The sequence below is a fragment of the Cannabis sativa genome, chromosome 3 (assembly GCF_029168945.1).
Source record: "Cannabis sativa cultivar Pink pepper isolate KNU-18-1 chromosome 3, ASM2916894v1, whole genome shotgun sequence".
In the NCBI taxonomy this organism is placed as follows: domain Eukaryota; kingdom Viridiplantae; phylum Streptophyta; class Magnoliopsida; order Rosales; family Cannabaceae; genus Cannabis; species Cannabis sativa.
In genome coordinates this window covers 62,231,191-62,249,803 of record NC_083603.1, presented here as the reverse complement: position 1 = coordinate 62,249,803, position 18,613 = coordinate 62,231,191, and the positions used below count along the sequence as shown (strand labels likewise).

At 35.9% G+C, this 18,613-nt stretch overlaps 2 protein-coding genes across 2 annotated transcripts; both read right to left on the bottom strand.

Annotated features, from left to right (window-relative positions):
• Positions 1-798: 798 nt before the first annotated feature.
• Positions 799-11,976, bottom strand: LOC133036218 (potassium transporter 5-like). Its single transcript, XM_061112733.1, has 3 exons — positions 11,934-11,976; positions 2,136-2,402; positions 799-2,039 (listed from the first exon to the last, which is right to left on the bottom strand). The coding sequence occupies exons 1-3, from the start codon at positions 11,974-11,976 to the stop codon at positions 964-966; spliced, it is 1,386 nt and encodes a 461-aa protein (XP_060968716.1). The 3' UTR covers positions 799-963.
• Positions 11,977-13,979: 2,003 nt separating this feature from the next.
• Positions 13,980-14,489, bottom strand: LOC133036217 (uncharacterized). Its single transcript, XM_061112732.1, has 2 exons — positions 14,162-14,489; positions 13,980-14,011 (listed from the first exon to the last, which is right to left on the bottom strand). Exons 1-2 carry the CDS (start codon positions 14,487-14,489, stop codon positions 13,980-13,982), a joined length of 360 nt encoding a protein of 119 aa, XP_060968715.1.
• Between the last annotated feature and the right edge of the window lie 4,124 nt (positions 14,490-18,613).

Genomic DNA, 18,613 nt, shown 5'->3' with positions numbered 1-18,613 from the left:
ATAAAGTTATTATTGATGAAACTCTTATTTTGGTATTTTTTTTTTTATATTTATATGCATCTTATTTTTTTATTTGAGAAAATTTTAAAGGACCAGAATAAACATAAAGTTTAGAGTTTATTCGCTTAAGTACATTTCCGCGTAAAGTATATTGTTATGTAATGAATATATAGTAATACATGGAAGATAATACTCTTCATATAATGAGAATTTATCACTATGATTCATATGTTTATTATGTATGACGAACATTGTGTTTAAGTGGTAAATCTAAATGCTGATCAAGTAGGATAATATTAGAATATTTCTAATATTAGTAAAAAAAATCATTTAAATTTATTTTGTATTATCTCAGTATTTGAGCACAAATCAATATGTGATAAGGATGATTATTCTATATATGGTCAGTTGTCAATCTAATGAACCATTCATTTCTCAAATCAATTGTCAAAATATTCTGATAATTAATGTGGCACAGATACTTATGGAGTATTTCATCACCTATAAATATAGGGTCTTAGTCCCCAAGTTCCTCACTCATTTTGTACTAATAGTAAATTCTATTTAAAAAGAGTAGAGACGCTTGGAAGCTTGATTACCCAATTTGAAACTACACTAGAATTGAAGCTCAAAGATCAACGGCTGGAGGTATTGCGATCTCTTTCGTCATTCACATATACACTTAATTTGTCTTTATTATTTCGCTTGGCAAATCTACTGTATATGTTTTATTTTTTATATAATAATGTTTAACATGAAAAGCCAAAACTTGACACAGTAAGGGAAGGGGGGAGAAATATCTGTTTCATTAATTCACTTTAAATAACAAAGCTCAAGTAGAATGTCTTTAATTAATTAGCAAGCGCAAGTATAAGTTATATGTCTGAAATCAATTAATCACTCAGAGTCTTTAGTCTTATTCATCCACACACCAAACACAGTTACCATATAATTGCAGTGGGATCATATCTCATATGTCATTCCAACCCTGAGAAGCCTTGTAGAAGGGATTGACATGACTTTCTCTCCTTGCCTGATGTTTTTTCTCAAGAAACTATAGCCATAGTTGACTACCATTTTCTTTAGAAATGAGGATTTGTGAGCAGCCACCACTTCTGCCTCTCCCAAGAGATAAACTACTCCTTTATCCATTGCTTGTCGCACAAACTGCATCTCCTCCTCAGCTCCCCGTAGGGGTGCAGACACTATTCGACTTGAAGAGTTTGAGGACTTGTTATTAAATGATGGTGTGGTGGAAGCCATTGAAACTCGATCAATTGATGGCGTTGCTCCCAATCCTTCCTCAATGTGAATTGTTGATGTAGATGCTCTTTTTGTTTTCTTGTTGCTCGCTATAGCAGTACTAGATGTATCAGGCATAACAGTTGTTGTAGTATCAACATCATCAGTGGTAGCTTCAATGAGGAAATTTTGTTGCCGGATGAACTCCTTGAGATTTTCCACCAATTGGAGCTCAAACTCCTTAGGTTCTCCAATGATGTCATTGTAGCCATATCTAACAACACAACGGAACATGCGATACTCTCTTGGCTCTACTTGCCGAAAGAGAAACTTCTCTTCAGGTATAACTTTGCTGATGGGAATATTCTTGATGGAGACAAAGACCAGAACAGAGTGAATGGAGGGAATGTTATTAATGAAGTGAGTAAAGATTGGAGGAATGCCCTGTACAAGTTCAGAGTACAGAAGTCCCATTCCTGGGACACGGCTTATGTTGGGTTTGGCAGCCAATTCTTTTAGGTAGTCAGTAGAAACCTTGTTCTTGAGCTCAAAAATGTATCTTTGCTTGTGGACGTAGTGCCAAATAGCAATGACTACAGTTAGGAACAAAGAAAAAACCAGGGGAATGTAACCACCTTGGGTGAATTTGTAAAAAACAGATGACATATACATAATCTCTATGAAACCAAACACCACGAAGAAGAGAGCGATTAGCCATATGCTTGTCTTCCATATGACTAGCATTATCAGAGTTACAAAACAAGTGGTCAGCACCATTACAGTAACCACTGCGATACCTGCAATATATGATTATGTAGTATGTATAAGAATAAATACCATGCTTGAGTTGATCATACCATATAGATACATATTCAAGTTCAAGTCTTTTTTACCATATGCGTGGCATATATTTTCTGTGGTCTTCAAGGCAGCAGTGACTATGACACAAGCAATCATGAGCAAGTAGTTAATTTCCGGTATGTAGACCTGACCCTCGTACTTAGAAGAGGTATGCACCACTTTGACTCTGGGAAAACACCCTAGACTTAGAGACTGGGAGATGATAGAGAATGCTCCAGTTATCATAGCCTGGCTAGCTATGATCGAAGCAGCTACTGCCACAACGAACACGGGCCAGTATAGAGGGCCTGCAAGATTGCCTTTAACATATTAAATATATTGGTTGCTTACTAGATATATATATGTGTCTGTGTGTTTACATTTTAAAAGTATAAGATACCTAATGTGAATAAATTTTAAGAAAGAGGTCCTTTTAGAGTTTATTTTGCAGTTTGGTCTTACAATTTCTTTTTGCTAAATGGCCTGTACTTGTAAAATTCTATAAAAGGACTACTTTTGTACAAATTGATAGGGTCATTTCTCTTTTTGATGTATATTCATCTATTGGATGATCTTCAATAGTCAGAATGCTATTCATTTTCCTCCTCTCCTTGATACTAGCATGAAATATGGCTGAGTTTTTGTTGGGTTTTATGCCCTAAATAAAACTCATTTCAATATAATCAGATTTACTAGTTAATAAAGATGAGAAATAACATTTCATGTTGCATGGTTCACATGATTTATTTCATGATTATATTTAATGTATAAATTCTATTAAGTCCAGAACATATGTATTTGTTAATGATTATAGTGTTGTCAGCACAGTGGAATATAATCTTGATTATATGTTCGAAAGTTTAATTCCGTGATTTATCAGTTCACTAGATTTAGACTGGCATGATAATCAGCGATATGTATGCTTACACCTTGGATAAGTGTTATGTCCTTTCCAGGGCATTGTAAAAGTTTACCAGTATCGGATGTATGGAGTATACATTGGCAGGGACCGATATTGAACTTTGATTATATATGATAAATTTACAGTAATATCTATTCAATTCAATATCACCTAGTTGATCCTAGATTAAATGATTTTAATCCTGATATGGTTAAGTTCGATCTCAAGAGTGTTATTCATGTTCTTTGATTTGTTAGTTAAGCCTACTTTTTGGTTAGGGTGATACGTACATTTTGGGAACATGATAGTGCAATTGAGTGGGAGCGCTAATCATAGATATGGAATCTATAGCTTCTATAGGTATTTAGAAGTGAAACGATGTTTTTCTTTGAGCTTGCTAAATAGAGATAAATGATAGAACGTTCATTTTAGTGACTATATTATTTCACTATAATATCATTTATATGTGGCAAGTATTTTAAGGATAAAATACATTGAATGGGTGTAAAGGTAATTTTATCCCTGTGCAATGTAGATCATCTATAGAGGATCATTGATTATTGGGATTATAACAATGGATAATTAATAGCGTATCTATATCGTGGAACATATAGAGCGTTCTATATGATTGAGAGTGCAATTCCAAGTTCTATGCGTGGATGCAACAAGCAATTAATAAGAAATTGAATTTACCTCGTAAGTTCTGGGTCTGTTATGGGAAGCTCGGTTATATAGGCCCATGATCCCCATACTAGTTGAGATGATACAGCTTGTAAGACTCAATTAATTGATTTTAATTAATCTATAATAATTCTAAAATTAGACTATGTTTAATTTATGAATTTTCACTAAGCAAGGGCAAAATTGTGAAGAAAAGAGATTCTAGGTCCTATTTATTAATTGAAAGACTTTATTAAGTCTAATTAATAAATATATTAAATGACAATATTATTTAATAATTAATTTTTCGTTATTAAATAGTTGGAATCGGCATTTAAGTGGTTAAATTGGAAAATTGGCATTTTTGAGAAAATGAGATAGAAAAATGACAAAATGGCAAAATTGCAAAGTGGGGCCCAATCCACATCCTAAGGCCGGCCAGTTAGTGTATAATTTACCATTTATTTTTCATTATTTCAATGCTAATTAAATCTAACATAAACCTAGGTGGTTACCTATAAATAGATAGTGATGACATAAGGGAAAAGATGATGATACATCACATTCCTTCAGTAAAATTTGAAGCCTCCTTCCTATAGCAAAACCGAAACCACTTCCTCTCTTTTATTCTTCATATTATTCAGCCTTGAGTGATAGAGTGAGTTCCCACACACATCAAGTGGTATCTCAATCATAGTGTGAAAGATTGTGAAGAATCCAATCAACAAGAAGGAGAATTAGGCTCAAGAAGGAGAGAAAGAGATCCAGGTTCAGATCTTGATAATGCTCTGCTACAGAAAGGAATCAAGGGCTAGAGATCTGAACGGAAGGAGTCGTTATATTTTGCTGCACCCAATGTAAGGTTTTCTTAAACCCTTATGTGTTTATTTCATTGTTTTAGAAATTCATATTAGGATGTTAATAAAACATACTTGTTAGTAAATCTAGATCCTGGTAAAATAATTTCCAACAACTGGCCTCAAAGCCATGGTAATGATTTACTTTCATGAAATATGAATTAAAACGATGACGTGTGTTGATTTGGATGGTTTCATGTTGGTTTATGTGCTTATTTGATGAATGTATATGTTGTACAAAATCTTTTCCATGAAAAATATTTTTTCAGTTTCTGAAAATATTTTATTTGGATTCCTTGTGAAAAATTAAGCAATTTTGTTTTTTTACGGAACTCGATTCCGATAAAAATTGAAAGAGTTATGAATTTTTGAAAATTGGGTGCCATGGCTGTCGAGTGGGTGCATCGAGTGCACCAGGCACTCGGACAACACAACACACGCGCGCGGAAGGCTCAGACAATCTAGTGTCTTCAGACACGGCATGCAGGCTTCAGACACGACTGGCCCGCCCAGACGCTGCACCTCGCCCATGAACACCCTGCAAGCGCCCGGGTTTACCGCACGCCAGACCGTGCTAGAACCCCATTCCGCGCACGTAAGGCCATTTTTTGCAGCCTCCTGAGGCTGCACGTGCAGCCTAGCTGCCAGCTTCACCCAATTTCCGATTTTTGTGGGATTTTTCCCAATTTCGAATTTTTTCCATTTTCAAACCCCAAAATTAAATAAAATATTATTTTTAATATATTGAAACTTAAATATCATTTTTTAAATTAATAATATTTATTATTTAATAGATTATTATTAATTTTGATATTTTGAGGTTTAAATTTAAAAATGAATTATTTTATTTTTAAATTATGGTCAGATTTTAAAATTTGTTAGATTCTTTAATATTTATATATTATTTATTTATAAGATTAGATATTTTGATATTTAACATTATTTAAATTAAAAGATAATTTATCTTTTTATTTGAAATATTATATTAAAATTATCTTATATGAGAAATTATCTTATAAGAATAACTTTTACTCTCGCTAATCGAGACATCATCGGATTCTAATTTTAAATTCGAAATTATCCTTTATTCCTCTAAGCTTATTCATTTCGAATTGGCTTAAATAATATATCATTGGATGAATGGTTTATAAATCATATAATGTCATTCTATTTCCTCTTAAGAAGTTGAATAGCGCTTTTGATTATATTCTCGACAGTCTATCCTGAAATGATATAAATCCTCAATCTTAGAAATCTCCTACTTATATATGCTTACTTTAGGCAAATCAGACTTAGAGTTAGATTAGTAGTGGTGGTCCAAGAATGAAGAATTACTCATGTATATTTGGTATGAATTTAAGTCTTTCACTTTAAATTTTAGATTCCAAATAGAAATTCTTTATTTCTATTTCCAAAATACAATACAGTTACACTTTCGCAAGTGTTTAATATCCATTTTCTATCAATGGATTCACACTGTATGTTAAAGTATGGAATATGAGTGGATCCACTTGGACTATTATAAGAACTCTTTATTGTAACTAAACCTAAGGCATCAAAAGACACAACCACATAATTTATAAATCTATGGCATTTGTATCTTGTTCATAGTGGTTTTGACAAGATCCTTCTCTACAAAGAGTCAATGTGCCTATATCCACTGAAAGCATAATCATCTCCTTCGCAGATGGATGTACATTCAGGGGTGGATATGAGTTTTTCGTTATATTCTTAAGACGATCACTATAGATTTTACCTTAAGCACAGAAATTTGAAATATCTGAAAAATTTCATGAATTTCTTGCAATGGTGAAAAACCATTAAGGTAAGTGGTTAAAGATCTTGCGAACTGATAGGGGTGGAGAAATATTTGGTACATATGCAGTTCAAAGATCATTAAGTTGATTTATGAATTATATCCAAACTTACCTCCCCAGAAATTCGATTTGCATATTGATGAATAGTTACTAACTGTTGCCTAAGTCCTTCTAGGGATATACCCTAGTGATATGAAAATTTTAGAATGATGGAATGGTTGTGTACTTAGTATAAACCATTACTAGATTCATGGATGACCTAATCGTAATCTTAAGGAAAGCTAGAATTGTTAACCCAGGTTTGCGTGTTTGTTAGCTATTCTAAGTGATTAGGGGTGGACCAACCCATGGTCATTAAGATAAGAAAGTGTTTGTTTTAACAAATACTACTTTTCTAAGTAAATGACTAAGTCTGAAAACAAAGTAGTAAATAAAGGAGATAATTTTTATCTTGATTCCAAAAGTGTTCTATCATCTTATTATGTATAAGATGATCCCACTGCCTTTATTGTTCTGACACAACCGAAGAGGTCAATACCATTTAGTATTTTTAGACATAATTCACGGTACTTTGTCGTAGTGGGAGGGTTTCAAGGAAATCACCCTGTTAGGACTTAGAAGATACTTGTGATAAAAATCCATTGTTTAGTTTAAACAAGTAATGGATTGCTAGAATAAGAAACTAAGAAGCAAAGCCAAGAGAACTATGGTTAAAACCATTCATATGGAACAACCAAAAGTTTTCTATTACAAGGACAAGAAAGGAAATTTCGTTAGTAAGTCTATTCAATGGACTTAACAAAACTTATTGTTCCTAGTATTATAGGTTTGAGTTTATCTAAACCTATGGCTTGTTGTATGCCTGGTAATTTACTTACTCTAGTGCAAGCAACTTACTTTAGTATGATGCTTCAGCATTTTCCTAATGGCAATCTATAGAAGCTTCTCGACTTCTAGACTTAGATTTCATTTATCTAAGGAAAAGTAACAATATTTCAGAAAAGATAAAGCCATGAAAGAATTCCTTGAATCAACAGTGAGAGGTCTCAGATATGCTTTAGTATGCCTTAGACTAGACACCTGCTGTTGAGTGGGAGTAATGAGTAGGTATCAGATTAATCCATGAAAAGAACATTGGAAGACAATCAAGTAAATCTTAAGATCAAGAAGAGGAACTATATGTTAGTCGATAAGGGGGCATTTAATACTCTTAGACTACACCAAATCAGATTTCTAGACTTGCCTTAGTGCTAGAAAGTCTGCTGATGAGATGGTGATTACTCTAGGGGTGGACTAGTGATTTTGGAGAAGTGTAAAAAACCTATCGGAAGTCTCTAAGTCTACCAGAGAGACTGAATGTTAAAGTTGCAGGAAAGGTACTTATTCAGTCTAAGAAAAGCTCTATACATTTTCGGCATTGTTCCAACTTTTATTAACTACAAGTGTTACTTCCTGACTAACACAAAAGTAGTTGCCAAAAAGTAAAGAATCCAGTATCCCTAGAGGAGTAGACATATAGAGAGGAATTTCACAAGATCAAGTATTTTGTGATTAAGGAAATGTAATGGTGGAGAAAAGGTTATGTTTAATACATACTACACTTGATTTGTATATTAAGGTGTTGAGATTATTTGAAATGCACTTTTTGTTTTATATTAGTGCAAGTGGGAGTTTGTTGGGTTTTGTGCCCTAAATAAAACTCCTTTCAATATAATCAAATTTACTAGTTAAAAAAGATCAGAAATAACATTTCATGTTGCATGGTTCACATGATTTATTTCATGATTATATTTAATGTATAAATTCTATTAAGTCCAGAACATATGTATTTGTTAATGATTATAGTGTTGTTAGCACAGTTGAATATAATCTTGATTATATGTTCGAAAGTTTAATTCCCTGATTTGTCAGTTCACTAGATTTAGACTGGCATGATAATCAGCGATAGGTATGCTTACACCTTGGATAAGTGTTATGTCCTTTCCAGGGCTTTGGAAAAGTTTACCAGTATCGGATGTATGGAGTATACATTGGATGGGACCGATATTGACCTTTGATTAGATATGATAAATTTACCGTAATATCTATTTAATTCAATATCACCTAGTTGATCCTAGATCAAATGATCTTAATCCTGATATGGTTAGGTTCGATCTCAAGAGTGTTATTCATGTTCTTTGATTTGTTAGTTAAGCCTACTTTTTGCTCAGGGTGATACGTAAATTTTGGGAACATGATAGTGCAATTGAGTGGGAGCGCTAATCATAGATATGGAATCTATAGCTTCTATAGGTATTTAGAAGCGAAACGATGATTTCTTCGAGCTTGCTAAATAGAGATAAATGATAGAACGTTCATTTTAGTGACTATATTAGTTCACTATAATATCATTTATAGGTGGTAAGTGTGTTAAGGATAAAATACAATGAAAGGGTGTAACAGTAATTTTATCCCTATGCAATGTAGATCATCTATAGAGGATCATTGATTATTAGGATTATAATAATGGATAATTAATAGCGTATGTATATCGTGGAACATATAGAGTGTTCTATATGACTGAGAGTGCAATTCCAAGTTCTATGCGTGGATGCAACAAGGAATTAATAAGACAGTGAATTTACCTTGTAAGTTCTGGGTCTGCTTATTGGAAGCTCGGTTATATAGGCCCATGGTCCCCATACTAGTTGAGGCCATAATGCTTGTAAGACTCAGTTAATTGATTTTAATTAATCAATTATAATTCTAAAATTAGACTATGTCTAGTTTATGAATTTTCACTACGCAAGGGCAAAATTGTGAAGAAAAGAGATTCTAGGTCTTATTTATTAATTGAAGACTTTATTAAGTATAATTAATAAATATATTAAATGACAATATTATGTAATAATTAATTTTTAGTTATTAAATAGTTGGAATTGGCATTTAAGTGGTTAAATTGGAAAATTGGCGTTTTTTAGAAAATGAGATGGAAAAATGACAAAATGGTAAAATTACAAGGTGGGGCCCAATCCACATCCTAAAGCCGGCCACTTAGTGTAGAATTTACCATTTATTTTTCCATTATTTTAATGCTAATTAAATTTAAGCTAAACCTAGGTAGTTACCTATAAATAGATAGTGATGAATTAAGGGAAAAGATTGTTGCTAAAATTTATAATCACTACGCAAGTAACGCAATCAAGTATTAAACTCACACAGGTGAGGTCGAACCACAGGGAATTGGACTAATTACTACTAAATTATACTATTGATTCTATCTGGTCAAAGAATAATTTTTATAAATTAAATAAGACAATTCAGAAAATTAAAAATAGCAAAGGAAGATTAATCAAGATAAGAAAATAGGGAGACGAATCCTGCTGTTAAGTTACCAATGTTAATGTCTAATTGCTATCCTTCTCTTGAGGTGAATGACAGATTATGAATTAACCTAGCTCTTTTCAGATCTTCTAGGTTCTAAATCTCATGCTCTCTAATTAATCTCTTAATTAAACTAACATGAAATCAGCATTAAGCAATAATCTAAATGTCACAAAGGCTATGTAAATACTTTCGTTTCACATCAAAACCTAGACTATCCAATTTTAGCATTCTCAATTCTCACTTTTCAGATTTCGAATTAAGATCATAAAAACATGTAAAAGGTGATCAATCTTGCACATGGAAATTAAACACAAATATGAATAGTATTCACAATCAAGATGGAGGAATGACAATTAATCATTAACTAAGAAAAACTTAAACAACATTCATCGTTCTCCCTAAATAGGAGTTTAGTTCAAAACATCCATAATCAAATCCATAATTATCACTGAAATAGAAAAGAACATAGAAAAATTAAAGAGAAGAGAAAGAACTAGTTGAAGCAATTGATCCGGGTCGCCACAAGCCGCTCTTCTAGCCTCCTCCTTTGTTTCTAGGGTTCCAATTCTGAATACTCCCTAATTTTCACAAACCCTTACTATTTAAACCAATTCTCATCTTTAAAATTCGTGAAATTACGAAACTGCCCAAAAATCGCGTCATAAGGGTCCCCGTCGCGACTGGCAAAGCCCCCGTCGCAACGGGAGTTCAACTTCGAATTTTTTTGAAACTTTCTGCCAGTTCCCGTCGCGATTGGCAAATTCCCCGTCGCGACGGGAACAGGCAGCGACACCAATTTTGGTTTTTCTTCTCGATTCTTTCACCATTTTTCCTCAATTCTTGTACATACTTTCTTTAAATGCCCGAGGACCTGAAACAAAAGAATCAAGCGTAATATAGCCCTAAAACTAGAAACAAAGAGTGAAAACTAACCGAAATATGACCCGAATCTTAGATTAATTTTAGCCTAACAAATTCCCCCAAACTAGATTCTTACTCGCCCTCGAGTAAGATAAATACTACTAACTACTAATCTACTAACTACGCTATCAGATAATCATAATACCACTGCCTCATGTGTTGTTCTCTTCCATTGCGCAAACTAGAATTTCAATTCTACCAACTCTAACAATTAATTTAGATGCTCAGTTTATAACACTATGTACAACTGCAAAAATTTATTCAAATGTGAAACATTGTTATAAAAGTTTTACTCTTTCCAGCAGTTCCACAACCTGATAACTCATAAGCTTGCATGCTTACCTTTTTCCACTAATGTTGACAGTATTCTTTGGAATCATTAGGTCTTTTCAAGGCTTTAGGTAATATGGCTCAGATATTCAGGGATAGGCAAAAGTCAATTTTGGCTCAAGATATCATAAGCACACAAACAGAACCCACAAGCTTCTTACTTCTCTTTTTCTAAGATCCCATAATATTCCCAGATTTACCAAGATTGATAGAAGATGTCTCTATTATTTTTCAACATCACTGAAAAATTTTTTCTTCTTTTTTTTTCACACATATTTTTACTTTTTATTGTGTTTTTTTTCCTTTTTTTTTTCATATTTCATTTTTTTTTCAGTGACATTGAATTACACATTTTTTTTTCTTCTCAATCTTACAAGTTTTTCTCCCTCTCACTATTTCCTCACACTAAATGTTTCTCCTCCCCCAAACTAATTATGTAACTTATGATATCATGGATAACATGGTGAAGAAAAATTAATAGTGTGGTTGCAATTTTTCAAATCGATGGGTGAAAAACATAACAGGTTTAGGCTCAACAGGTTAACTATGGATACATCTTATTACGGTACGCTTGAAAGGCTCAAACTATACAACAAATGCCTAAATCATATTCCAATTGAACACTATCAAGGATTTCGTCTCAAAAGAATAAACATGCAAGTTCTAAGCTATCCTGTCAATCTTACCACAAACCATCGTAGAACAATTATAACAATTTTTCACAGATTGAATATTTGCAGATAAACACAGGTTTCTAAGCATCCAAACTAATCCAAAGAGTTAACAGAATCAAGCACACAGTTATTTTACAATTTCAGAACACATCACACTAATCAGCAGTATACAACTATCGTCAAGCTTATTGCCATTCCTTAACTAAAACAGAAAATTAAAATGCAGAAATTAAAGTGCAGAATTTAAAAATTTAAGTCTCTCCCACCAAACTAAATATGACATTGTGCCCAATGTGCTATTATACTCAAGGTGAGAAGGACTTACCTGAACCCCCATCAGAAGGGGTTGGGTGGTGGTGGATGATCATAAGGCTGAAAACGCGGAGGATATGCCAAGTAATTCGGGTCCTCGACCCCAAGACTCCACGAATCAATCAAATGATTGAACTGCCTCACTTGATTTTCATCAAATTCACTTCTTCGCACCATGTAACTCTGGATATGATTGTTTTTGCTGAATAATGTAGTTGAGTTGAGCATGGATATGTTGCATCCCCGCATCAAGGGGAGTGGAAGTGGGAACTGCTTGAGGCATTTCTTCATTTGGAATGTTCTCTTCCTCGGGGACATGAATTTCTTGTTGCTGAGTACGACGTGGAGGAGGCGGTTGGCCATAGGGATGCGGGGGTTTAAGGTTTCGCACCATTGTCCAATCAATATTCCGTTGAGGCTGCACTAGATTATCATAAGGATATTGTGGCACATTATGAGCTTCACACAATTCAGTTATAATTCCCGCTAGGCCAATCCCTGCATGTGTTGATCCTGCAACCATGTTATCTAAACTATTCAGAATGATACCCCCAGTCGGCACCGTAATCCCTTTCATTATTGCATAAACCACTTTGAGTGTTTCCAATGGAAAATCTGATAAATGCTTACTAGGCATAAGCCTAGCACTCACAAAAAACATCCAAGCGCGAGCAACTTGATTCAATTCACAGGGATAAAGCATTTGGTTCTCATCATCCACCTCATGCGATCTTAACCCCGGAAAACCAACTGATCTTGCCAAGTCCACAGGATCAAACGTTTTCTCCATAAACGTTTTGTAGTAGTGTATATTCACCATTTCCATGTTAAACAGTTTATGGATAGAAGTATAAGTTGTAGGCACATTTGTTTTGCGGACCCGTACCCTATCGTTCTCTGCTTCCGGCCAATTGGCTAAAAATTCAAGAGCCAGAGTCTGATTAACTCTTTCTGGAATTCGCACTAACTGCTCCCATTGGCGAGTCTGAATTTGTTGCCTCATGGTCTCGAATAATGGGCTATTCGGGGTGGGATTTCCATCATATTCGATACCTCGATCCATGATGAAAGCTCTCTTTTGCAATTCGAAGTATCTTTCTTGCGCTTTCAAACTCACAAATCTATTTTTTTCATAATTAGACTTTGACGCCGGTGTTGGCGATTTTGACGATGACGCACCCGATTGCCCCGTTCTAGTACGCTTAGAACCCATTACACACTTCAAAATTACCACACAAAAATTTTTGGGAAAAATTCGGCAGCACTTCCCCTTAATTTCTTCAATTCCCAAAAATCACAATAATACCACAATAATCCCACAACAACAATATTTCACAAATATTCAACAATTTCTCCAAAATATATCCACAAATTCCCAAATACTCTAGATAATTATTCAAATTGTGGAAAAAACTCGCTTAACTACTCAAAATATTGACAAGAAAGAGACTTACTAAGCAAGAATTTTGTTCATCCACCACCATTGTTGCACATCCATGGAGAATTCAAGGTTGAAGATGATGAATAGTAGAAAATTCGAAATTGGGTGAAAAAGGGTGATTTGTGGTGTGATTTTTGAAGAAAAGAGAAGATTTATGAGAAAAAATTTGGGGTTTTGGTTATTTGGATGGAAGATTTGAAGAGAATGAGAAGAAATTTGAGGATTAATGGTGGAATGAGGTTGTGAGGGCTGAAATAAGAGAGAGGGTCGAGTTGTAGAAGTGGAGGTTGATTTTTTTAGGGTTGGTTATGATTTGGGGATTTAAAAGCTGAAATTTCGTGTCCCGTCGCGACGGGCTATGTGTCCCGTCGCGACGGGAGTTTGCAGAAAATTTCGAAAATCTGGTTCTGCCTTCCCCGTCGCGACGGGTAATGGCCCAGTCGCGACTTCTGAACCTTTTCTTTTTTTTTTTTTTTCGTAGAAGGCCTAGTCGCGACTGGGAATTCCCTAGTCGTGACTTCTGTAGCAGTGGCCTTCTTTTGTGATTTTTTTTTTTTTCGAAAAAAATTTTACTGTAAAATTACAAATGCAAATCTATCCTAAGTGCAATGAAACGAATTAAAATGCCACAAAACACTTGTAAATGTCTTCTACAAATTCAAAAGAAAAATAAAGTAAAATTAAATTAAAAGATTGGGTTGCCTCCCAATAGCGCTGATTTATCGTCACTCAGCTAGACGTTGACCGAGATCTTCATAGTGGCGCCAGAATCATGGCGGACTTGGCTTGGTCGAATTGACCTCCCAAGTAGAGCTTTAACTGCTGCCCGTTAACTTTGAAAGTATTAGGGCCTTCACCTTTTAGTTCCACCGCTCCATAAGGAAACACTTTGACCACTGTAAATGGCCCTGACCACCTTGACTTCAATTTACCAGGAAACAACTTCAGCCTTGAATTAAAAAGTAGAACTTGTTGCCCAGGTTGAAACTCCTTCCTAACTAAATTTTGGTCATGCCACCTTTTAGTTCTCTCTTTATAGATCTTAGCGTTCTCATAAGCCTCATTCCGGAATTCTTCCAACTCATCCAACTGCAGTAATCTTTTCTGACCAGCAGCCTTTAAATCCATGTTCAAAGTTTTCATTGCCCAATACGCCTTGTGTTCTAGCTCCACCGGTAGATGAGCCTTTCCAAACACCAACCGATATGGTGACATCCCGATTGGCGTCTTGAACGCTGTTCTATAAGCCCACAATGCGTCATCCAACTTTCTTGACCAATCTTTCCTTGATCTCTACACCGTTTTCTCCAGAATCATCTTTATTTCACGGTTAGAAATCTCAGCTTGGCCATTACTTTGCGGATGATAAGGTAGAGCGATTCTATGACGAACACCATATTTTGAAAGGAGTGCTTCGAACTGTTTGTTGCAGAAGTGACTCCCTTCATCGCTTATGATTGCTCGGGGAGTTCCAAACCAAGTGAATATGTTCTTTTGAAGGAACCGAAGAACTGTTTTACCATCATTAGCTGGTGTGGCTGCAGCTTCCACCCATTTTGACACATAATCCACAGCTAGTAAAATGTATAAATTGCTGAACAATGAAGGAAAAGGACCCATAAAGTCTATCCCCCATACATCAAACAATTCTACTTCCAAGATTCCTGTCAAAGGCATTTCGTTTCTCCTTGAAATGTTTCCTGTACGCTGACAACGATCACATGCCTTCACAAAAGTACTAGCATCTTTGAAAAGTGTTGGCCAAAAGAATCCACTTTGCAACACCTTGGCAGCTGTTCTAGTTCCACTAAAGTGTCCCCCACATGGTAGAGCATGACAGTGATTAAGAATAGAGTACATCTCCTCTTCAGGCACACACCTTCTTATTATCTGATCTGCACAGTGCTTGTAGAGGATTGGCTCTTCCCAGTAGTAATGTTTCACCTCAGAAAAGAATTTCTTTAGTTGTTGTCGAGATAGCTTAGGAGGAGTGATATTGGCAGCCAAGAAGTTAACATAATCAGCATACCATGGTACCATCAGACTTTCCCTCACACTAAAGAGTTGTTCATCGGGAAATTGTTCATTTATTTGTACCTCTTTCGTATTCTGACTTTCTTCCAGCTCTAGTCTTGACAAGTGATCTGCTACCAGATTCTCAGTACCCTTCTTATCTTTTATGTCTAGATCAAATTCTTGCAAAAGAAGAACCCATCGAATTAGTCTTGGTTTGGCATCCTTCTTAGTCATCAAGTATTTGATTGCTGAATGATCTGTATACACTATCACTTTATTGCCAATCAAGTAGGGTCGAAATTTTTCACATGCAAACACTATAGCCAGCATCTCTTTTTCTGTAGTAGCGTAATTCAGTTGGGCATCATTCAAGGTTTTGCTTGCATAGTAAATGGTTCTGAATACCTTGTCAACCCGTTGTCCCAACACTGCTCCAATCGCATAATCACTTGCATCGCACATGATTTCAAAAGGTAATTCCCAATTTGGTGTAGTCACGATCGGTGCTGAGATTAACTTATCCTTGAGAATCTGGAATGCTTCAAGACAATCTTTCCCAAATTCAAAAGGTACGCCACTAGCGAGAAGATTAGATAGCGGTTTGGCAACTTTGGAAAAGTCTTTGATAAATATTCTATAGAACCCGGCATGACCCAAAAAGCTTCGAACTCCCTTAACTGAAATTGGAGGAGGCAAGTTCTCAATTGTAGATACTTTGGCTCTGTCAACCTCAATACCTTCTTTCGAGATTTTATGCCCCAGCACTATTCCTTCCGTAACCATGAAATGGCATTTTTCCCAGTTCAACACCAAATTAGAATCTTCACACCTTGTTAAGACCAATTCCAAGTTGCTTAAACATTGGTCAAACGATGAACCAAACACTGAAAAATCATCCATGAACACCTCGATGCATTTTTCTATTAGATCTGAAAATATAGCCATCATACACCTCTGAAATGTTGCTGGAGCATTACACAGCCCAAATGGCATTCGTCGAAAAGCAAAAGTACCATATGCACATGTGAATGTCGTTTTCTCTTGATCCTCCGGTGCTATAGCTATTTGGTGATACCCTGAGTACCCATCAAGGAAACAATAGTACTCTTGACCTGCCAACTTGTCTAACATCTGATCAATGAATGGGAGTGGAAAGTGATCTTTTCTTGTGGCCTTGTTGAGTTTCCAGTAGTCAATGCAAATTCTCCATCCCGTGACAGTTCTGGTTGGGATGAGTTCATTCTTTTCATTCTTCACCACCGTCATCCCTCCTTTCTTTGGAACAACTTGGACTGGACTCACCCATTTACTATCTGAAATAGGATACGCTACCCCGGCATCTAACCACTTTAAGACTTCTTTTCTGACAACCTCCTTCATTGGTGGATTTAATCTTCGTTATGCATCAATGGTAGGCTTCACTCCTTCCTCCATTAGGAATCTGTCCATTACAGTTGAAGGGCTGATCCCTTTAATATCTGCTAAAGTCCATCCAATGGCTTTCGTATGCTTCCTTAGAACCCGTAATAGCTTGTCTGTCTCTACAGAAGATAGGGAAGATGCCACTATAACAGGAAGTGTCTTATTTTCTCCCAAATATTCATACCTGAGATGCTCTGGTAGGACTTTTAACTCTAGTTGAGGAGGCTTTTCAGTAGATGGGGTAGGCTTTGTTGGTATGACTCCTAACTCTTCATAGTATTTTCTATTCAGCGGTCCATAAGAGTCGAGCCACATAGCATACTCATAAGCTTCCTTACTGTCTTGTTCCACAACCTCCCCTTGTACCAAAGTCAAATTAAGAGGGTCTTCAGCATGCGTCTTTGTCTCCACCAACTGGTCCACCACATCAATTGCAAAACAGTTGTCACTAGCCGTAGGGTAGGTCATTGCTTTGAGCACATTAAATACAACTTCATCTCCTTGTACCCTCAGCTTTAACTCTCCTTTCTGAACATCATTAGTCCTTTCCCTGTTGCCAAGAAAGGTCTCCCCAGGATGATAGGAACATTGCTGTCTTCTTCCATATCCAGAACAATGAAGTCAGCTGGAAAGATGAACTTGTCAACTTTTACTAACAGATCCTCAATGACTCCTCTAGGATGAGCTAGTGATCGATCCGCCAATTGAAGAGTTACCGTGGTTGGCTTTGCTTCACCCAGCTGCAGTCTTTTAAACACTGACAAAGGCATTAAGTTTATACTGGCTCCCAAATCACATAGTGCATTTATTCCTTCAATTTTTCCAATAGTACAAGGAATAGTGAAGCTCCCTGGATCTCTGAGTTTTTGAGGGAGTTTCTTCTGTAGAATAGCGCTGCACTCTTCAGTTAAAGCCACTGTCTCATAATCCTCCATCTTCCTCTTCTTTGACAAAATTTCCTTCATAAACTTCACATAACTTGGCATCTGCTCTAAAGCTTCAGCAAAGGGAATGTTAATGTGAAGTCTTTTGAAGACTTCTAGAAACTTGGTGAACTGCTTGTCTAGGCTTGACTTTCTGAGCCTCTGAGGATAGGGTATTTTCACATGATGATCAATGCTAATAGGTGGAGACTTTTATGGTGGTGCTGGGCTGTCAGTAGCCTTCTCTGCTGTTGGTGTTGGTGTTTGCACTGGTTGAGCATTTATTTCTTCATCTACCTCAACTGGTTGTGGTAACTCAGGCCCATCATACTTCTTACCGCTCCTCAGGGTAATTGCTTTGCAGTTGGTGTTTGCACTGGTTGAGCACTAGAATTTCCACCAGAGGCTTGTTGCTGATTAAACAGTTGGTTCTGATTTCGTTGCTGATAGAACCCACTGTTTCTTCGGTTGTTATTCTGGTTGAACCCATAATTGTTGTTGTTGTTGTTCTGTGAAAAATTCCCAATGGCCTTAGCTTCATCCATTGGCAAATCATCCACATCTGCTTGACACTCCGAAAAGTGATGACTTCCTCCACATAACTCACAAACAATTTGGGCTTGTTTAGCTTGCCCTGCAATTATTTTTGTCAATGCCTCAACCTGAGCTGTTAACTTTGTGATGGCATCAACTTCTAACACACCAGCTACCTTCTTAGATTGACTCCTTTCAGTTGGCCACTGCTGATTGTTTAGAGCCATCTCCTCCAATAGATCATAAGCCTCATTAGCACTCTTTCTCATAAAAGCTCCGCCCGCTGCTGCATCTATTAGAGTTCTAGTATTACCAACCAACCCGTTGTAGAAGTTGTGAACCAGCATCCACTTCTCT

Bases quoted from the DNA above. Each gene is read 5' to 3' on its own strand.
- LOC133036218 (XM_061112733.1), bottom strand. From the start codon at position 11,976: ATGATCATCCACCACCACCCAACCCCTTCTGATGGGGGTTCAG. The intron at 2,403-11,933 runs GTAAGTCCTTCT...AATATGTTAAAG, and splicing joins CCCTTCTGATGGGGGTTCAG to GCAATCTTGCAGGCCCTCTA. The intron at 2,040-2,135 runs GTAAAAAAGACT...CATATATTGCAG, and splicing joins AAATATATGCCACGCATATG to GTATCGCAGTGGTTACTGTA.
- LOC133036217 (XM_061112732.1), bottom strand. From the start codon at position 14,489: ATGGATTTAAAGGCTGCTGGTCAGAAAAGATTACTGCAGTTGGATGAG. The intron at 14,012-14,161 runs GTCAATTCGACC...TTGAATTTGTAG, and splicing joins GTTAAAGCTCTACTTGGGAG to AAGACATTTACAAGTGTTTT.